Source organism: Urocitellus parryii, chromosome 10 (assembly GCF_045843805.1).
Source record: "Urocitellus parryii isolate mUroPar1 chromosome 10, mUroPar1.hap1, whole genome shotgun sequence".
NCBI lineage: Eukaryota > Metazoa > Chordata > Mammalia > Rodentia > Sciuridae > Urocitellus > Urocitellus parryii.
Genome location: NC_135540.1, coordinates 113,342,658 through 113,362,612, shown reverse-complemented (window position 1 = coordinate 113,362,612; position 19,955 = coordinate 113,342,658). Strand labels below are relative to the sequence as shown.

Here is a 19,955-nt window from a genome sequence, read left to right as displayed (position 1 = left end):
AAGTGCCATATAAGCGTTTTCAAAGTGAATAAGCTGAAGCCTGTCTGACCCCAAAGCAGGTGATGGCGCAATTCCAGGCCTGCTTTTAATTCATTTTCCTATGAGTGAAGCAGAATTGGACCAAGGCTAAACTCATACTCTGATTTAGCTGCTGAGACACCCTGGGGCCTCCGGCAACCATCAGACACCTGTTGCCAGCAGCTATTCCAAAGAGGAGAATCCATTTGCTTTAGGTCAGCCAAGAGTATTGAGGTGCTATGTAGTCAGTGCTAGGCTCACTGGAGCCAGACCTCCCTGGTGGCTTATCAATGCCTACCAGGTGACAAATCTACATTATAGTGTCTTCTGGAGGTCCAACAGGGATGGGGTCTGCCTGCCTGCTGCTATCATTCTTTTGTGGGTTCCTCTACCTCCACTAAGTTCATTTCTACCTCAAGGCCTGGACACCCATCTGGGAATGTTTCCCTTAGATTGTCACATGGTTAATATCCCTCCCATTCATGTCACCTCATCATGTTATTTCCTTTGAAAAACCTTCCAAATTCATCTGCTGGGCTCTTATGCAAAACAGAGGGCAAGCTCAATTGGAGGGTGGCTGAGAGGAGGGACTATTAGAAGGAAGCCAGATTGGATGGGGCAAGGCAAGAGAAGACAGGTAACCTTGAGGGAAGCCAAGGAAAATAGCTGCAAGACAGGACCCCTACAGATGCACCCCCAGCAGAGTAGTGTAGCCAAGCCCCTGGACGTTTGCAGGGCTAAAAGTGGGAATAAACACCGTCCCCTAACCCCCCCACCCCTCACCCGCCTGTCTCCTCCAGCCCTCTGGCCCCTGCCTGCCTTCCATTAACAGAACAAGAATTTATAAGGTGGCCTCCCAGGAAAAGGTGAAGAGGCTATCAGAAATCAGCCAGCAGTTCCTATGCCAAGCCTTTGCTTATTTCCTCTTTTTGATTAACAAACATCACGTTTTACAGTGATCTTTCGATTTACACATTTATTGTCTGTACTGTCCCTTTCCTCCAGAATGTGACTATCTTGAAGTCAAGGACTAGCTCGGTGCCTGGCGCACAGTAGGTGCCCAATAAATACTGGGTGAATGAATCAACAGACTAGGGTACACGTAGTCTGCCTGGAGGTTTTCTTTTTCATTCCTTACATAAAGATCAGGTGGTTGAATATTTCCAGGCCCCACCTCAGGGGCTTCCCACTTTGCCCCCAAGTCTGCGGTCTGGGAGGCACAGCAGGTGCCTACGCGTACTCCATTCCTGCTGTCGCAGCGCCCCTCTTGGCGCGCGTCTCCCAGGTGTGGCCGGATCTGCCCACCCCTAGGCAGCGGGCCTGGCCCGGGGACGTGCGGGGTGGCCGGCGGAGTCCCTCCCCTGGTGCGGGTGTGTGCCGGGAGGGAGACACCCAGCGCTCGCTCCAGGTTATTTTTAGTCGGTAGCTGAGTCCCCCCCCCCTCCCGGGGGGCGGAGCGGCCTGAGAAGGTGGGGAGGAGAGGGAGCTCCCGGTGCCTCCGCGCTCGCTCCCGCCGGGCACTCACTGCGCGGCCGGCCCGGGAGGCGCTGGGAGCAGCTGCCGCGGCGTCCTCTGGCAGTGCGCGCGGCTCTCCTCCGGGACCTGCGCCGGGCGGGGGCGGGGCGGCCGGGGAGGGAGAGCGGCAGGCGGGAAGGGGCGGGGAGCGCGCTCCTGCGGCGGCGGCGGCGGTTGTGCTCATCCCGGCGGCCCAGCGCTCGAGTGGACGCGGGGCTTCGCAAATGGCTTGTCCTGCTCTCGGTTTGGAAGCTCTTCAGCCCCTGCAGCCCGAGCCTCCCCCCGAGCCCGCCTTCTCCGAGGCTCAGAAGTGGATCGAGGTAGGTGCGGGGGGCTGGCGGGCGGCCTGGTAGGGTTGCCCGGAGCTATTGACCCGCTCGCGCACCGACCGCAGGTCCAGCCTCGCCTTCCCCCACTTTCTTATCCCAGCCGCTCCGGGTGACCGGTCAGGGCCTCGGGCGAAATGGATCCCCTGGTTTTTGGCATTGGAGTACCGGTGGGGTGGGCATGAATGGAGGACACTGCAGTCTGGTTGTGCTCATGGGGGCAGGAAGCGGTCCTCTGCGCCTTCATCCCTCCTACCCGCCGGCTCCGCAAATCTCTGCTTGCGCCGCTTCCAGGCGCTGCCAACCGAAGCGCAGGGCGAGCAGAAGCGCTGCAAAGGCGCAGAAAGCGCGCGCCCACAGAGTCCTTGAGGGCGCCGCATTTCGGGGTGTCCTGCTCTTCTTCCCATATTCCATGTCTTGGCCTCCCTCTCCACTCTTCCCGAGCGGAGCTGGCCGGGTGTCCACAGAGGCACATACCCACCGGAGTCTCTTGCTGTATTTCTGGCACCCGCTCAGGTGTGAGGCTGGCAAAGCTTACCGGGCGGGGAGAACCTGCAAGACCCACCGCGAGCGCAGCATCCGCATAGAAACTGCCCAGCCAGTGGCAGCCCTCGTTCTATCCCAGAGACGGCCGGGTAGGCTCCGAGGGGCCGGGTATCCGGCCCAGTTGGCATATTTCACTTCTTAAATGACTCGGTGGCAGGCCAGGGAAATCACTGGAGCTCTCGGCTCAGTCCAGGAAGCGCTCGCTGGGCGATCCTGATTCGTGATGTCTATCAGTAGACGCAGCTTGGTAGCCCTGGGCTTCCGAAATGATCTGTCTGCGGGGGTCAGGACGCTTGGAGGGCGTGAGAGGGAAAGGTGACCCCCGCCCAGTAATCCATGCAAGGAACCTCTGCTTCAGTGGTGGGGGGAGAGCGCTTTTCTCGGGCTTTGTAGAAGGTGAATTTGACACTCTTCCCTCAATGACACGAAACCCTCGGTGCCTGATTGTTCAAAGGAGGAAGTGTATCGCTAAAGTCATGACCAAGCAATGATGAAGCTTCTTAATCTGTCACTTGGTGACCCCACCCCCACCCCGTGGCACAGCAGGTCTCAAATGCTGCTGGGGTGCCGGAGGTACCATGCTACGGATCTAAACTTGCCTGCAGAAACCACTGGCATTGCTGCCAGATGCTCCAGCCGTGGGCCTACATCTTGCAGGGTTAACCTGCTTCACACAAGCATGTGCTCTCAGAGCTTAGAAGCAATAACTTAAAAATAGAGTTAAAGAAACATAAGAATTAACTGGGGATTCTATTGCTAAAAGGCCAGGCATGTCTCATAACTGGATAGCTCGCCACCCTATAAGAAAGCATTGGCTTTTTATTTTTGATACATGGCTGGAAGGCGTGGTGTGTGACAGGTGTTCTCTGTGCTGCATACTTGGGCTTACAGGCGACATGGGACATTTGTAGTCACTAGCATAGTGGAAAGTTGGATGACTGTTTTTCAGGAACTTTAATATTATTGGGGGGATTTTGGATATGCAGGGATGCAGGGAAGGTCTAAGAGCAGAACAGTCTTAATGTTCATGTAAAGGCAAGTGATTTACTCCTTATATCCTTTATTGTGGGTAATAGTGACATACTCTGCTTTAAAAAGCATATCGTGGTATAAATTACACGGGAAAGTGCACAAAGTGTACACCTCCATGGATATTTGGTGGGTGTCTCTATTACTACAATCCTTACCTAAAAAGTAAGATAAAACACCTGATGATAGTCTGTTTTTAAGTGGTGGTATATATCAGGACAGCACATCGGCTTTCATATCAGGTTTAAGAAAAGATTCCCTAAGAAAGTAAAGACAGTTTTGTATTATTCTTGATAACTTTGCCGGTCCTACCAACTCAAGAATGTGGAGACCCCAAAGGGGCGTGCGTGGCTTTAGGACGAGGCCGCCGGTGCGCTGCATGTGCATTATTGAAGCGGCCTATCTCCTTTCAACTGCGGGAGTTGGATTTCACCGAAAGGAGAGCTTTTCCCTCCCAGGCTATATAAAAAGGTATTTGCTCCAGGGAGAGACTGAGACCTCCCCCTGGCTGCCCCGAGGTTCCTCCTGACTTGTAAATGCCGTCTGCAAACCTCCGGGAACCCAGGGGCAGTTAACGGAGGGTTCTGTGCCCATTTGCCCTGTGAACAAAGATTCCTCAGCTAATATAGCAATAAGGTAGTGCTTAGTGCGAACTGGATTCCCCGGGGACTCTTATCTCAATTGCATCTCCGTTAGGGGCCCATTGTCTCTGGCAGCATCCTCATTGGTAGGGCTTTGTTTTTCCGCTCTTGTTCAGTTGGTGATTAAATTTCCCACAGGCTTTTTTTTTTTTTTTTTTCCCCTCTTCGTTTTGAGTAGTCAGGAATTTCATCCTTTTAGAAAAATGTTCTCTTGGGTGCAGCAGGTTAATAAACAGACTTTGCCATTGGCCCCACTTCCTCAGTCCCTGGGCTGCCTGGAGTGAGGGGTTGCAGGAGAAAACAGTTCATTCTTCATAATAAAGGCGCAAAGAACAAGCGCTGGGACATAACTTCTGAGTGAGGAATGTCTCGGCCTGCAGCCTTGGCTATTTGAGGACTGTGTTACTGGGCAGGAAGTGTGGCCTGGAAAGGAGGTGCTGCTGGGCCCCACCCCCAACTTGTGCCTTTGCTGGCAAAGGTGAAAGCTCTAAGGAGCTTCCCATGGTCACAGACGGTGTGAGGGTAGCCTCCAGTCACTTTATAGCTGTGGGAGCAGGATGCTTACTGTAGGTCTGAGGAGACTCCTAAAGGAAACAGCAAACTTCAAGTCTTAATTGTCCACCAGCAGGCAGGGGTGTGACTTCCTTCCACATTCCTTTCCTAGAAGGTTTTCCTAAGCAAGGAGCAAGAGGTGCAGCCCAGTGGCTCAGGGGTCCAACTTTGGAGCTGGGTATCCTGAGTTTGAGTCCTGGGTCTGTCACCTAGCTGGGCGACTTTGGGCTAAAGGCTTTTCCTGTTCTTGTGGTTCCAGGTGTTTCTTTGTAAGATGGCTTTAGTTGTTAAAACAGAATAACAAATATTGTTGAAAACTGCTGGATACTAATAATAGCTCACTCATCTCACAGGAGTGCTGTGAAAATTTAATGAGTAATATATTTAAAATGCTTAGAACTTAGAAAGTGCTGTATAAGTGGTGGTTAGTATTACTTATTTGTTTAGTTTTTTTTTTTAAATTTTGTTCTAATTAGTTATACATGACCATAGAATGCATTTTAACACATCATTCATAAATGTTGAGTATGACTTCTCATTCTTCTGGTTGTACCTAATGTAGAATCACAGCAGTCATGTAATCATATATGCACATAAGGTAATAATATCCAATTCATTCTACTATGTTTCCTACCCCCATATCCACTCCCCTCCCTTCACTTCCGTCTGCCTAATCCAAAGTACTTCTATTTTTCCCCAGCCCCTATCCCCTTATTATGAATTATCATGTGCATATCAGAGAAAACATTCGGCCTTTGGTTTTGTGGGATTGGCTTATTTCACTTAGCATGATATTCTCCAGCTTCATTCATTTACCAGAAAATGCCATCATTTCTTTCTTCTATAAGGCTGAGTAATATTCCAATGTGTTATATACCACATTTTCTTTACCCTTTCATCTGTTGAAAGGCATCTAGGTTGGTTTCATAATTTAGCTATTGTGAGTGGTTGCATCACTGTAGTAGGCTGTTTTTAGGTCCTTTGGATATAAACCGAGGAGTGGGATAGCTGGGTCAAATGGTAGTTCCATTTCAAGTTTTCTGAGGAATCTCCACACTGCTTTCCATTTGGTTGCACCAATTTGCAATCCCACCAGCAATATATGAGTGTAAATGGTTAGTAGTATTACCAGTTTATTATCTATTATTTTTTCCACTAGCATCTGTTTTTCTTACCACTGTAATTGCTACTGTTTCTGTTTTTTTTTTTTTTCTTTTTTCTTTTCTCTCCCTCTTTGCCCTCCTCTTTTTGTGGTGCTGGGGAATCAAACCCTGGCAAGTCTTTTACCACTGAGCTACACCCCCAGCCCTCTGTTGTTGTTAATGACTAAGTCTAATTTTTGAAAGAAATGCTTCAGAGCCCCAAGTTTCCAGTGTAGAAAGTATAATTCAATTACCTACGGATTTCATCCTACTATCTCACTTTATTATTATTTATTTATTTGTGCTAAGTACTCGCCCTACCATCAGTAGCTCATCTCCAGCCTATCTCACTCTTTCAACTCTGGATTCTTAGACTAGAAATTAAACAGATGCTACACATTAATTTGCATTAAAGTGATTTTGGGATCAGAGGAAAACATGTAACATCTCTTCACAGGATGATCCTATTAGTCCATCGAAACTTAGAAAATTATTTCTCAATAATATGTTGAACATTGAAGTTTCGTTTTAGTTTTTGTTACCAAATTCCAAGCAGAATGCCCAATCCTCTCCTCTTGGGGACATTATTACTTTTTTTTTTTTTTTATAGTGAATGACCAAATATTCATCTCAATTGCAGCATGTTTTGTTCACTGAAGCTGTGTTGACTGCTGCAAGGAAAAACAATAATTCCTCCATTGATTTTCCCCTCCTCCTTCTTTTCTTTTTCCCTTTCTTTTCTGATATTGTTGAGTTACAGTTTTTGTTAGTAGGTGGATGCTGCTAAATGTCCTGTCTGTGCCCCCTCCCCTTTGTCTCTCCACCCACAGCAATATTAATCTGTTCTAATCTGTGGTTCTTCCCTCGGTGCCAGGCCCTTTCTGGAGGAACAGATGTCCCTTCTGCTTGGTTTCAGTGGTGGTTTGGAACAGGTTTTGCTAAGCTTTTAGGGAGAGACAGGAGATTTCAACGCAATTCAGCCTTTCTTCTCAATTTCAGAAGTGTCTTGATTCCTTTCTGATCACAGCATGCCCATGGGACTTGGCGATGAATACACTCTTATTTGTGACCTAATCCATATTTCACATGAGTGGGAACTATGGCTGGAAGGGGGCAGTTCATCATTTTGGTTCATTTCCCTGTGTCCACATGGGCTTGCTTTTTGTTCAACTGGGACCCAATTCTGCACATTAAAAGCACTGAGGGTACGTTAGTTCTCCAAGACTGAAAGATGTTGTCTTGTTTGGCAGTAGCCTTTGAGATCATCTAGCCCTTGGTGGCTAGTAGCCTATAACATTTGTGAAGCAGTGCCATAAGTTATATAGTCATTGTAATTATCTACCTCTGTAGGGACTTGAGGAGTCTTACATCTTTCTTTTTTTTTTTTTTTTTACAATGAAGGTTTAACTTTGCAGACAATCCTTCAGCTCTGACCTGGGAGAGATGAGGACAAGGAGGAAAAACCTTTCTGAGTAGGTCAGGAAAGGAGTAGTGGTCTGAGTAAATATGTAAATGAGAGCAAGCAGCATCTTTCTTGGGAGGACATTTAAATAGTCAGGCTTGTTTGTATACAAGGGCTGCTATGACGCAATGCTGTCACATGGTAGGAGAACAGTGAAGTTCCACAGATTTGGGGAAAGAGGAAGTGAAATGGGGGGTGGAGTTGGCACTTCTTGCTCCCGCATCTCCCTGGAAACTAGTTGCATCAAGCAAGCTCCAAATGGGCAGACTGAGTACTGGCCACCAGGAAGGGGTAGGGTGGGGCCTATGTTCCCAGCAACTGGATCTCTTGGTCCTCTGCTCTCCGTTAATGGGTGACAATGGAGCCATGATACAAACATCTGGCCTTGACTCTGTGGGTGGCAGTCAGTGCCAGGGACGACTAGGTAACACCAGAAGTATTGAAAATTAGCCTGGAAGCTTCTCTTTTTTTGTTAGACCATTCTGAAGCCTAGAAGTGTCATAGCTAGGGGATGACATGACAAAGATAATGATGGTAACTCTGCTGCTGATCAAAGCTAATATTTACTGAGTATTTCCTATGTGACAACATTGGACAAAGTCTGTACTATTGATCCCATGTAAGTAAATACTATTATTATCCCTATTTATAGATGAGGAAATCGAGATTCTGGAAGTTTAAGCATCTCGCTCAAGTTTGCAGGTAAATGCCAGGGCTAGGACAAGAATCCAAAGCGTCCTTTTATAACTTCTACAAATATGTGTATCCAGATATCAAAAATTTGCAGTTGAGGAAATTGGGGCTTGCAGAAGGTAGGAAACTATCTAGAGTCACCTAGTTAGTACATGCTCACCAGTGTTAGGATCTGAACTTAGGCTGTCTGATTTCACAGCCCTTGTTATCTGATGCCTTATATTGATTCCTACATTTAGGCCCCCGTGTAGTCTGTGAGGGTGGGGCTTGTTCCTGCACCAGCGCAGAGGTCTCTCTGCCCTCTACCTCCCATGTGTGGGAGCAGGAAGTGGTGGCTTACTAGACCTGCCTGTTCCCCATTAGCTTGTCCCTTCCAAATGCAGGACTCAGGGCTGTCCTCATTTGGACTTGCCAGCTTTAGAGTTTCCCTGGCAGGTGGTTGTACTGAGGCCCACAGGCAAGAGGAATCAGGCGCCTCACCTTTGCTTGCTGCCTTCAGACCTAGCATTTCAAAGGTGGAGCTGGGCATTGGGGTTGCATGTAGTTCAGAGTTGCTAGAATCCTGTTTCCATGTCCCTACGACTGTAGCAGCCCTTAACTACTCCATTAAAGTTTTATAAGGGCAGATGGCTGGTGGGTAATTAGTGTTTAAAATTTCCAAGCTTGCTGGTTCATCATCTTAGGATTTTTTTTTGAAAGTCCATGTGTGCATTTCACATTTACTAACAAAGAAGGTACATTATTCTACACCTTTTCCGCCCCTAGAGAGTCAGTGAAGACTTAATCCCTGTGTGGTCTGTTTGGGTTTGTTCTCCAAATAGTGGTATGGATGGCCACCTGTTGTCAACACCCATGTGTTGAATTGCTGTTGGCAAAACCTGTCCCCAGGTCTTTGCCACAGCCTCCTCACCTTTACCTGAGCTCTCCCATCTGGACAAGATCTCACCTGGGAACAGGTAAAATATTGAGTTTGGCTAAGAGACAGTTCTTCTGAGAGAGAAGGTTGGCAGCCTCTCATGCAGGCATTGAGGTCCTACCCTAAAGAGCCAAAGGTCCTGAATGGGCAGCCCTGTGGCTTTGGGAAGTTTGGCTTGAGGTTGGCCTCCCTGTCACCTACTTTCTAGCCTAACCGTCATCACCACAGTTTGGCTTTTCTTTTCATGGTTGAAAGTGGATCTGATTGATTTTTGACTACACTAATCTCATTGGAACAATTTTTTTTTCTTTTCTTTTTAAGCCTAGTTTACTGTTCTGTGATTTAAAAATATACCATTTTACAATGTGTTTCCATTCCCTCATTTGTTCCTAAGGAGGTGTGTGTTTGCATTTGGAGGAAAAAAAAAAAGGTATCTTTGTGCAGGGAAGGGTAGGGTGGGACAAGGGATGACTTCAGTGCAATTAAATGAGGAAAGGAAAAGTTAATAGAATATTGTTTTTAAGTGAGTGAAATTATAAAAATAGCTAGAGGGATACTAGATAATACAGAGAAAGTAATATGTCTTAAAAATGACAGAATATCGAAAAGACTTCTGCCTGGACATGAGATGTTCTCTCTCTCTCTGCAAGAAGGAATGATGTCATGGAATTTGGGTCTGCTGTGGTAAAATTCCATGGTTGCAGTATTGGAAACAACACTTCCAAAAAGATATACTCATGCATGTAACTCTGATGGATGGCCATCAGATCCTGGGGAACCATCTTAGTCTTAAGGTGACTTGGATCTATAAATCATGCATCTATGGAATAATATGGCTGATGTCTTTTCCCACTAAAACTGTCAGCAAAACTGCCTCCTTGTATCTGTGCTGAGACCTTGAAAATGGTCCATTGGTTAGGCTGGGGGAGGTCCATGTTTCCACTGCTGTGTAGTTGGCTCCTGGTGCTACTAGTGCAGCTGTTGGTGAGATGCAAGGTGGCCTCCTGGGCAACCTCAGCATGTATCTACACTTGCTTTTTAAATAAAGGTCAAGGGCAGAAAAACCTTTGACATTTTTATTTCTATGACCCAATGCTTAAAACAAACAAAACAAAACAACAATAACAAAAATTCCTCAGCCTTATCTTTTACCAAGTGGGTTCATCAAGTGGTTCTGTACCAAGTGAGGAACTGAAGTTAACCTTCTGTGTTGAGTACATTGCTAGCTGGGTATGGTGGTGTATACCTGTAATCCCAGCAGTTCGGGAGGCGGAAGCAGGAGGATTGTAAGTTTGAGGCCAGTGTCAGCAATTTAGGCCTTAAACAATTTAGCAAGACCTTGTCTCATCATAAGTAAATGAAAGGAACTGGAGATGTAGCTCAGTGGTAAAGTGTCCCAGGATTAAATCCCCAGTACCAATAAATAAGAGTACATTGCTATCTTTTCCTTCCCTAAGAAACATTTCTAACAAATGATGTTTAAACAATTATTTAATTTTAGTTGAAATGGAATGAAGTCTCAGTTGAATGGATTAAATATGGAAATAATTCTTTGGGACACTTGGCCATCACTCATTGCTAAGTTTACTTCATTGTAAACAGTGATAAAAATAAGAACTAATATGTGAAAATATATATACAAAGTTGTACAAATTCCTGTCCTGAAAAATGTTTCCTGTGCTCCAACAATTAGCCAGGCATAGTTCTAGGAACTAGAGTTAGGTGATGACCAGTGGATCTAGTTCCAACCTCATAAATGCACAAATATAGGGGAGAAGAATTAAATTAAAAATACATAAGTACAAGTTAGGATATGTATGATAAAGGCAAAGAGGGGAGGTCCTAAGAGAAAAGTACTCTTTAAAAAAATTTGCTTATTTCTTTTAATTAGGTATATATGACAGCAGAATGCATTTTGATTCACTGTACACTATTGCAGCACAACTTTACATTTCTATAATTGTACACAATGTAGCATCACCCCATATGCGCAGTCATACATGTACCTAGGGTAATGATGTCCATCTCATTCCACCATCTTTCCTGCCCCCATAGACACTCCCTCCCCTCCCTCCCCTCCCTCCCCTTTGCCTAATTAAAGTTCCTCCATTTTTTCCATGCCTCCCCCTTCCTTGTTATGGATCAGCATCCATTAATCAGAGAGAACATTTGGCCTTTGGTCTTTTGGGATTGGCTTACTTTGCTTAGCATGATATTCTCCAACACCATCCATTTACCTGCAAATTCCATAATTTCATTTTCTTTTAATGCTGAGACAGGATTTCCTTTCTTCCTTCCTTCTGCAGTACTGGGCATTGAATTCAGGGCTTGGCACATGTTAAGCAAACATTGAGCTACATCCCCAGCCCTTTTTATTTTATTTTGAGGCAGCATCTCACTAATTTTCCCAGGCTGGCCTTAAACAGGGATCCTCCTGCCTCAGCTTCCACAATAGCAGGATTATAGATGTGGACCATTAAACGGAGCCAGACAAGGATCCTTAGTGAAAGTTGGTCCTTAGTTCAAGACCATTTCAGGGTTCTAAGCAGGAGAATTAGATTGATGCTAATTTTTTTTTTTTTGAGAAAAGGGCTTGAGTGTTCATATATCACATGGTATTATTATGATTATGCTTTTTTAAAAAAAGGTTGGATAGAAATGCTCAGTTCTCCAGGTGAGTTCAAGGCATGGGATGGGGACTGGGAGAGAAGGGATCATTCTTGCTCATTCTTATAGCCTCTCCTAGAGTTTGCATGAGATCCATGAGACCCTTTACATCCAAGGCACAGATAAATTAAGGACTCCTTTTCAAGGAAAAATGGCAGAGAGGGTTTGGGGACTTATATTTGAGCCTCAACTCTGGGATTAAAAGTTTTTTTTTTTTTTTTGGCAAAATTTAGCCACAGCAGCTATCTTCCATTCTGAGCTAGGAAAGTGCTGTAAGAAACCTGCCCACTTTTTAGTGGGTGACAGAATAATTTAGTATGAGATTTTGGGTGGTGGCCCACAGATGCCCTCTGATTTCAGAACTTCCCCTAACTCCTCTGAAATGCAGGGGTTAAAAACTACTAAAGACGGGTGCCATTGGGAACCCCCTACATTGTCCAGTCTTTCCTAGTGGTCCAGTCTGGCTGCCTGAGAGACATCATCGCATCAACCTTCTAGGCAGAAGGAGGACGGAATTGGGAACAGAAGACAGTTAGCCCTCCCTTGTAAGATACTGTGTGGGAAATTCTTCCTGACATACCTGCTTCCATTTTATCGCTCAGAAAATGACCACTCCTGGTTGCAGGGGAGAACTTGGAGGGGTGTGTGTGTGTGTGTGTGTGTGTGTGTGTGTGTGTGTGTGTTTCAGGCAATGTATAGATAATAGTCTGGGTTTCATTTCTCAGGAGAAAGGAGGAAATGGTTGTTGAGGGAGGGCCACCTGGAATGCCCCTTCTCTACTTCTCCAGGGACAAATCCTTTCAAGACGGAGCTTAAATAGGACTGCCTGGTGGCACACTTCCTGATTCTTCAGAGCCCATTAATCCCCCTCCCTTCTCTGTGCACACCTGACCTGAAGCATTCCCTGCTCTAAAAAGTTTGTCATATTTCACTGGAACAAAAGTTTGTTGTATGGGATCTACCTTCTGATTAACCGCAGAGCTCCTGTGGCCCAAGGTGAGGCCTTAGTCATTGTCCTCCTCGTTTCACCCTGTCCGCCCCCCCTGCCAGGGCCCCGCAGCCACACCACCCTCAGCCTGAGGACTGCTCAGTGAGCCTGCGCCCAGCTACAATCGCCTGATTGGCACTCCGACTCTGTGCGGCAGAGAAAATAGACACTGTTGCTGCCCTGACAGGAAGCAAAGTGTTTTGTTTTTAAAGAGTGATTTAAAAAAAGCAGTTCACCCAGTAGTTGCCTGGAGACAGTCAGTGATTGGACGCTGGGAAAGTGATTCCTTGGTGAGCCCCTGGGTAGGTGATACCAGCCAAAAGGCTTATTTAAGGGGCCCAACTTCCCTCAGGTTGGATTGGGCCAGGGCTCATTGAACTTGGAAGTTCCTGGCTGCAGAACCAGAGAGCAGACATTTCTTTTTCTTTACATAAACATGCTCCTGGCATTGGGTCCTGGGACGCGCCTTCCTTTCTTCACTTGCATCAAAGCAAACAGAACTCTTTGCTTCACTTATTGTAGAAATCCAGCAAATTCCCACTTTTTACTATGTGAGGAAGGTTGAGTGCTTCCAATTATAGTGTATCTAAAAAGAAAAAAAAAAAGCCCTGAAAAATGTTTATTATAGTAGTCACCTATATGAGTTCTTATTAGGTAGGGTTATTTTAAAGACCCCCCCCCCCACAAAAACTAACAACCAGTACCTAATATTAATAAATAAACAAGGCCCTGACCATTAATTGTCATGACCGAGTGGTATCACTGAGGAATGGCATCCTCTGTGTGTATTCTGTGTATGGAAGATGAAAAAAAAGTTGCTTGTGGAGCTGAATCTGTCATCAGCTGACAGATGTGGTAACCGCCTGTTTCCAGCGGGACCTTGCACCATGTCATCAGTAGGAGGGGCCGGTGACAAGTGCAATCTGATTCACCGTGTTGCAAGAGTGAACAGAACATGATAAAGTGATAAAGTGGCTAGTTCAATGCCAAAGTAAATAGTCCAAATAATAATGATAAATACACTAATAATAGCAAACACACTTCCAGAACACGTCTCAGGTGTTGGGGTAGACCAGGTGCTTGTTCAAGTTAATGAGATGATAAATATAGAATGCCTGACTAGATGCCTGTCATAGAAGGTGCTTCTCAAGTAAGCACTCTTTATGCCCATTTTAAAGATGATAAAACTGGAGCATAGGAATGTTAATTGATTTGCCTGAAGCCACACAGCTCATTAGGGGCAGAGCTGAGATCTGAACCCAGGCAATATGGTTCCAGAATTTGGGCTGGTGATTGCTAGGCTCTCTGCTGTGATCCTCCCATGGCTGTGTGTATGAGTGAGTGCATATTCATGGGGGAAAATAACTCTCCAGAGTTAGTATTTGGAACCTTTTAAAAGTAAAAGCAAAACTTCTGAGAAGATGATCTCAACTAGCTGTCTATTCCAGAAGCGGCCCTGCTCCTTTCTCCCTCTTCATTCCCTTACTGCCTAGATACTGTAGGCTGAGCATCTTCTCTGAGCACAGTATGGTTGGTTGCTAGGAAACAGTTGTGCCTCTCTGGCTCCTGTGTAGATTATCTGAAACTAGAGCCCTTTTAATGTTTTTCAAAAGATACACGTTGTCAGGGGCGGGGTTAGGTCTCTGATGGAAACCTGTTACAGGAACAGACTGGGCCACAGCTCACGGATGGAACTCTTTTTCCTTCTTTTCTCTTTACACTTCCTTCCCAGACCTCTTTCCCCTTGATTGGTCCCTGACTCCTCCTCTGATTAAATAGTTCTGGATACTGAGACTCGGAACTGAGTTGTTTATTAACAAGGGGAAGAATTCTATGTGGATTCAGTGTGTCTGCCTGCCGGGCACTGTTAGGTGCCCTCCATATTGTGTCCTGTTTGGTCCTGTGTCACACAGATTTCTGCTGCCCAGTGTCCCAGTTCCAGGTTCTCTGCTGAGTCTGTCAGGACTCCCATCCAGCATGGCTCCTGAGCTCCCCACAAGGTGCCCCCACAGGGGTCCTTCTGTGGTCTCCTCATCGGGAACCTCCCAGCTGTAGTTCCACTCTCAGATCACTCCCCTGGCTGGGCCCTGGGGTTCTGAATGAAGTGGAGCTGCTTATCAAATGCAAGTTGCCATGGTTCACATGAGTTTTTTTTTTTTTTTTCCCAGAGCTGAGGATGGATCCTGGGCTTGGAGACACAGTAGACAAGGGCTCTCCCCTGAGTTACACCTCAGCCCCCATGAGATTTTTGTTACCACTTTGATATTTTATACTACCAAAGAGCAGTAGCAGAAGATAAAAAAAGGCTAGGAGAGGCGAACATAGCAAACCGGGAGGTGATCGAGCGTTGGCTTTGTGGTCATGAAAAGATCTGGTTTGGGCTGGGGCTATAGCTCAGTGGTAAAGTGCTTGCCTCTTACGTGTGAGGCACAGGGTTCGATCCTCAGCACCCCATAAAAATAAACACATACATAAATAAAAGGTATGGTGCCTGACTACAATTTTAAAAATATTTTTTTAAAAATCGGATTTTTCCAGATTCGTCTGCATTTTCTTTTCCTCCATAATGTGGCATTCTTCCATCTAGCATCCTAGCCACCTGCCACCCCCAATCATTTTTGATAAAAGCCCACATTTATTCCATAGTAGGAAACAGAAAACATTGTGTGTGCGTGTGTGTACGTGTGTGAGCGTGTGTGTGAGCGTGTGCTAGTAATTTTCAGAGTTCTTCGTGCTTTTGTTAGTGTTGTCACAAAAATTGCACATTCTGACACACATGGGGCCTGCTGCCACCATGCTGTGCTTTGTGTGGCTTTATGCTCTTCTCCCTGTGGTGCTTCCCACAGGACCTACCCAACCCCAGAAGTCCAGACTTGCCCACTGAGTGCTGGCTCCGAAAACATGATTCTACGTTCTCCTTAGGACCTCTGGGCAGAGAAGGGAGTCCCATCCCTCAGTCATGTTGGCTGGGGGAACAGATGCGTTGATTAGCGTAAGCCAGTCAGACTCTGGTCTGGTCACTTTCTATCAAAGATCCTGGCTGCTACCCAACAGGGCAGCAGAACTTCCTGAAGGAAAATTTGGGTACTTTTGGTAGAAGATTTGGAGAGGCAGATCCTGAGAAGGCCACCAACAATGGTCACTAACATTTTAATTGAAATGAGATAGTATATAGGAGCACAGAAGGTCGTAAAGGAACAATTAAAAGAAAAAACACATGGGGCTGAGGCACTGGGTTCAGTGGTAAAGTGCTTGCCTCACATGGGTGAGGCACTGGGTTCAATCCTCAGCACCACATAAAAATCAATAAAGATACTGTGTGTTCATCTACATCTAAGTAAATATTAAAACAAAACAAAACACAGAACAATGCTTCTTTTTGGAGTGGTTGTAAAAGGGGGAGGGGGCCGTGTGCAGTGGCTCATGCCTATAATCCCTGTGACTGTGGAGGCTGAGGCAGGAGGATCGCAAGTTCAAGCCCAGCCTCTGCAACTTAATGAGAACTTGCCTCAAAGTAAAAAATAACAAGTGCAGTGGTAAAATACCCCTGGGTTCAATCCCCAGTGTGTGTGTGTGTGTGTGTGTGTGTGTGTGTGTGTGATTAAATAGCTTATTTTATTCCTATTTTTATAGAACTAGAAAATGTCATTTTTAGAGGTCTCACTGAATGTCAAGTGCCAAATGTGGCACCTGATGGAGTCTAGTAGGTGTAAAAATGTGTTTGAACCGGATTGATTTTTGGTTGATTTTTAAAATAAATCAACATGATTTCCCATGTTGATTTAAAAAATAAAAATAAAAAAGGTCCATCCTGGGTAGTTCAATTCTTTTTCCTTCCCAATATATATGGGAATTTATTTTATATGGAATTATAAAATAGCAGCTTAAAATAAAAGTTAGAAATAAAAGTGTCGCCCAAAGCCAGGGTCAGACTTCTTTCCCCGACTTTATTTCATGTTTCAGGTAAGGGTGGAGGTTTTTGGAGTCTATAGCTTAGAAACAGCAGAATCACAGAGCTGCTGCTCACTGGACACTCAGATCCTGAGAATGCTGCCCTGTGCCCAGCACTCCCCAGGCATGCAGGGGCCCTTCTAAAAGTGGATACAGCGGCTGTCGCCCACTGATCCTCTGCGTTGAGTGACCCAGATTGGCACAGCACAGCTGGGTTCTACGCAGAGTGCTTACGGAAAGAGGAAGGCAAAAATAAGAACTGGTTGGACAGCTTGGGGGAGACTCCATACTTAGAGGCTCCCTGGTGGCTGTGCTAGTCTTTGGTCAGAATTCTACTTGTTTTTTGAGGGAAACAGTGATGATAATTACAATGATTGTTTTCTAGGGTTTTTTTGTTTTTGATTTTGATTTGGCAAAATAATTTGATACAGCACAGTAAAATAAAGTCAGATGTGCTTTTTTTTAATATGTAGAAAGTGTTTTTTGAGATTAGAACAGTTTCCAAGGCCCTGGGTTCAATCCCCAGCACCACCACCAAAAAAAAAAAAAAAAAGAGAGATTAGAACAGTTTACCCTCGGCAGCATGAGTTTTTTGTTTTTTGTGTTTTTTTTTTTTTAAATCCTATTTATTTAAAAACATTTAGGTCTTTAATAAACTTTTCCCCCAAAGCATCTCTTTTTATGGGGTTATTCTCAGACATATGACCTGTCTCTTACTCACTTTTTGGTTGAAAGAATGAAATGAGATTGTCTTTATAGTTCTCAAAATAGTTATTACTGTTATCTTTAAAAAAAATGAGCAACAGTACTTAGGTATGGTGTGAGGTTGTCTACCCCAAATTAATTTTCAGTCCCTGGCATTCTGTGTCATTTATATTTTTAAAGCGTCTATTTGCTAATTTTTGATTTTCTGATCTTTATTATTGGAATTTTGAGTTTTTAGTTTTTGACATTGGACAAAGAGGTTTTTTTTTTTTTTTTTTTTTTTTAAGGCCAAAGCGGATTCTATGTCATGATTTTCTCAGTCACTGACAGCTTTTAATTCTATGAGATTTTTTTTCCTCCCTAATTCTTTGTGGCTTTTAATTTAATCATCTTGTGTGATCTGTAGATTGAAAATTAAATCCCCAAAAGGCTTTTGCCTTGCAATAGCAATTAAAAAGAATATTAAATATTTATATTTAAAATATATGGGAAAATGGGTGTAACTTATTATTTGAAAGATAAAATGAACTTAAAATGCCTTGGGGAAAGCATGTTTCTCAAAAATTATTATTTTTTTTTCCTGCAGTACTTGTATCATCATGCTAGTTTGGAATTCTAAGAATTTCCATCAATGTTATTTATCAAAGTTTATTAAGAGGCTGCTAATGGCTATGAGTTTCTTTTTTGGGGTGACGGGAATGTTCTAGGGCTAAAGTGGTGACGGTGGTTGACTATATAGTACTTAGTGAAAATACTAAAAAGAAAATTGATTATATACTTTAAAAGGGTGACTTTGATGGCATATGAACTCTGTCTGCTAAGAGCTCTTCATGATCTAAGCATTACTCTCAGATGTCAAGAGAAGTAAAGAATGACATGCAATTAAAATTAAGACTTTAGGTACATGTTAGATGACTCCTGATACAGTCATGCAGTATGGCAATCCACCACAGGCAGTGGCGGGACACAATGATGCATTTTATTGAAGGGTCAGATGCAGCGATTCCACTGAAGCTCTGGGTTGGCTGCACTTGACCCAGGCTGTGGGTTGGGTTCACATGGGCTTCCTGTGTCTCTGTTTCCCTGGGACCAGAGGCAACCTGGGGAATATGTTCTCTTTAGGGCAGATGAATGACAGGTGCACCAGAGCCCAGCCAAAACCATGAAGTGACAGAGTCAAGTCTCCACTTGCATCACATCTACTCACATTCCATGGCCAAAACAAGTAACGTGGCCAAGTCCAAAGTCAGTGGGGCAGGGAAAGACGTTCTGGTTACTGTGATGGGGGGCGGAATGAGTATTTTCCCAATGCTTCAGTCTATCACAAAGTGTTAGAAAACAAGTGTGTTTAGGGTTCCTTCAGCCACAAAAATGAAAATAAGAAGATAGTCCCTGGGTCAGGATCAGAAGCTTCAAGGACAGGGTTGTTGATTTCCTGGAGTCTTGAAAAAATGAGCAATTCTTGTCCCTTGGGTGGGGAGGGTGGGAGTGAGAAGAGGTGAGAGCTTGGGTTGGAGAAAGGCCTCTGGTGGTGAGGGTGGGAGGGGCAGAGGCCTGAAAGCCAGGGAGCAGCGGGGAAGCAGCAGCTCTGGAGCCCAGCATGTGGAGAGGGTGCTCGGAGGAGACATGCTGGGTCCTATCAGCAAAGGCCTCCTGTGCCAGGCCTGAGGGCTTGGTGCTGGAACGGGGGGGGGGGGGAACACACATTAATTCAATTCCACTCAATAAAAACAAAAAAATAAATAAAAGGGCTGTGTTCCAGAGTCAGACAGCCTGAGTTCACAGTGTAGTTCTGTCATTTACTAAGGCCGGGACCTTAGGGAAGTTACATGGCCTTTCCATGCCTTAATTCATCATCTGTGAAATGGTGAGGGTATTTTCAGCACCCACTTATGAACTGAAGTTAGGACTAAGTTTAGCCAAAAAAATTTATTTTCAGTACCAAAGAGCAATCCCAGGGCTTTGTGCATGCTAGGCAAGTGCTTGTTATACCATTAAACTACATCCCCAGCCCCTTTTAAATTTTATTTTGAGTCAGGGTCTTGCTAAGTTGCTCACACTGGTCTCCAACTTGTAGTCCTCCTGTTTCCACCTCCTGAGTAACTGGGATTGCAGGTATGCGGCAAAATTCTTTCTCTTTTCTTTGTTTCTTTCTTTCAGTGCTGGGGATGGAACCCAGGACCTTGCACATACTAGGGAAACACTCTACCACTGAGCTATACCTCCATCCCAGTTAAATAAATAATACACATAAGGTCCTTATAAAAGTGCTTGGGGGTGGCTGGGAATATAGCTCAGTTGGTAGAGTGCTTGCCTCACATACACAAGGCCATGGGTTCAATCCCAGCACCACACACACAAAAAGTGCTTGGCATATGGTTAAGCATACAATAGATGTTAACTACTATTGGTATAGAATATATATAGGTAGGAGGCCTCAGCGACTGCCTTTGGCAGGAAGACTTAGTTCCTTTCCAACCACAGGACTGCTTGAGTGTCCTTACACACAGCAGCTGACTTCCCTCAAGTGAGTGATACAAGTGAGCAAAGAGGAGGCCAGCAAAGCCTTTTATGACCTGGCCTGAGACTTCCATATCGATTACATTCTTTTCCTTAGAAGTAAGTCACTACCTACAGCCCACCCTCAGGAGGAGAGGAATTAGGCTCCACTTTTTGAAAGGAGGGGTATCACATAATTTGTGGACATAGTTAAAAGACAGTGTAAGTGGCTATAAAAGCAACACACAATTTTAGCTGTATTTGCTCATGTATCATGTTTTATACATAAGGGATACAATATCAAA

The 19,955-nt window shown here is 44.9% G+C and overlaps 1 protein-coding gene across 16 annotated transcripts in view; it reads left to right on the top strand.

Moving 5' to 3' along the window:
• Positions 1-1,060: 1,060 nt before the first annotated feature.
• The window catches only part of Limch1 (LIM and calponin homology domains 1), a 313,082-nt gene continuing 294,187 nt past the window's right edge, over positions 1,061-19,955 (top strand). For all 16 annotated transcript variants that reach the window (XM_026387247.2, XM_026387242.2, XM_026387234.2 and 13 more), the window contains exon 1: positions 1,061-1,853. In XM_026387247.2, coding sequence (XP_026243032.1) covers positions 1,758-1,853 — 96 coding nt within the window. In that variant the 5' untranslated portion in view covers positions 1,061-1,757. The remainder of the gene's footprint in view (positions 1,854-19,955) is intronic.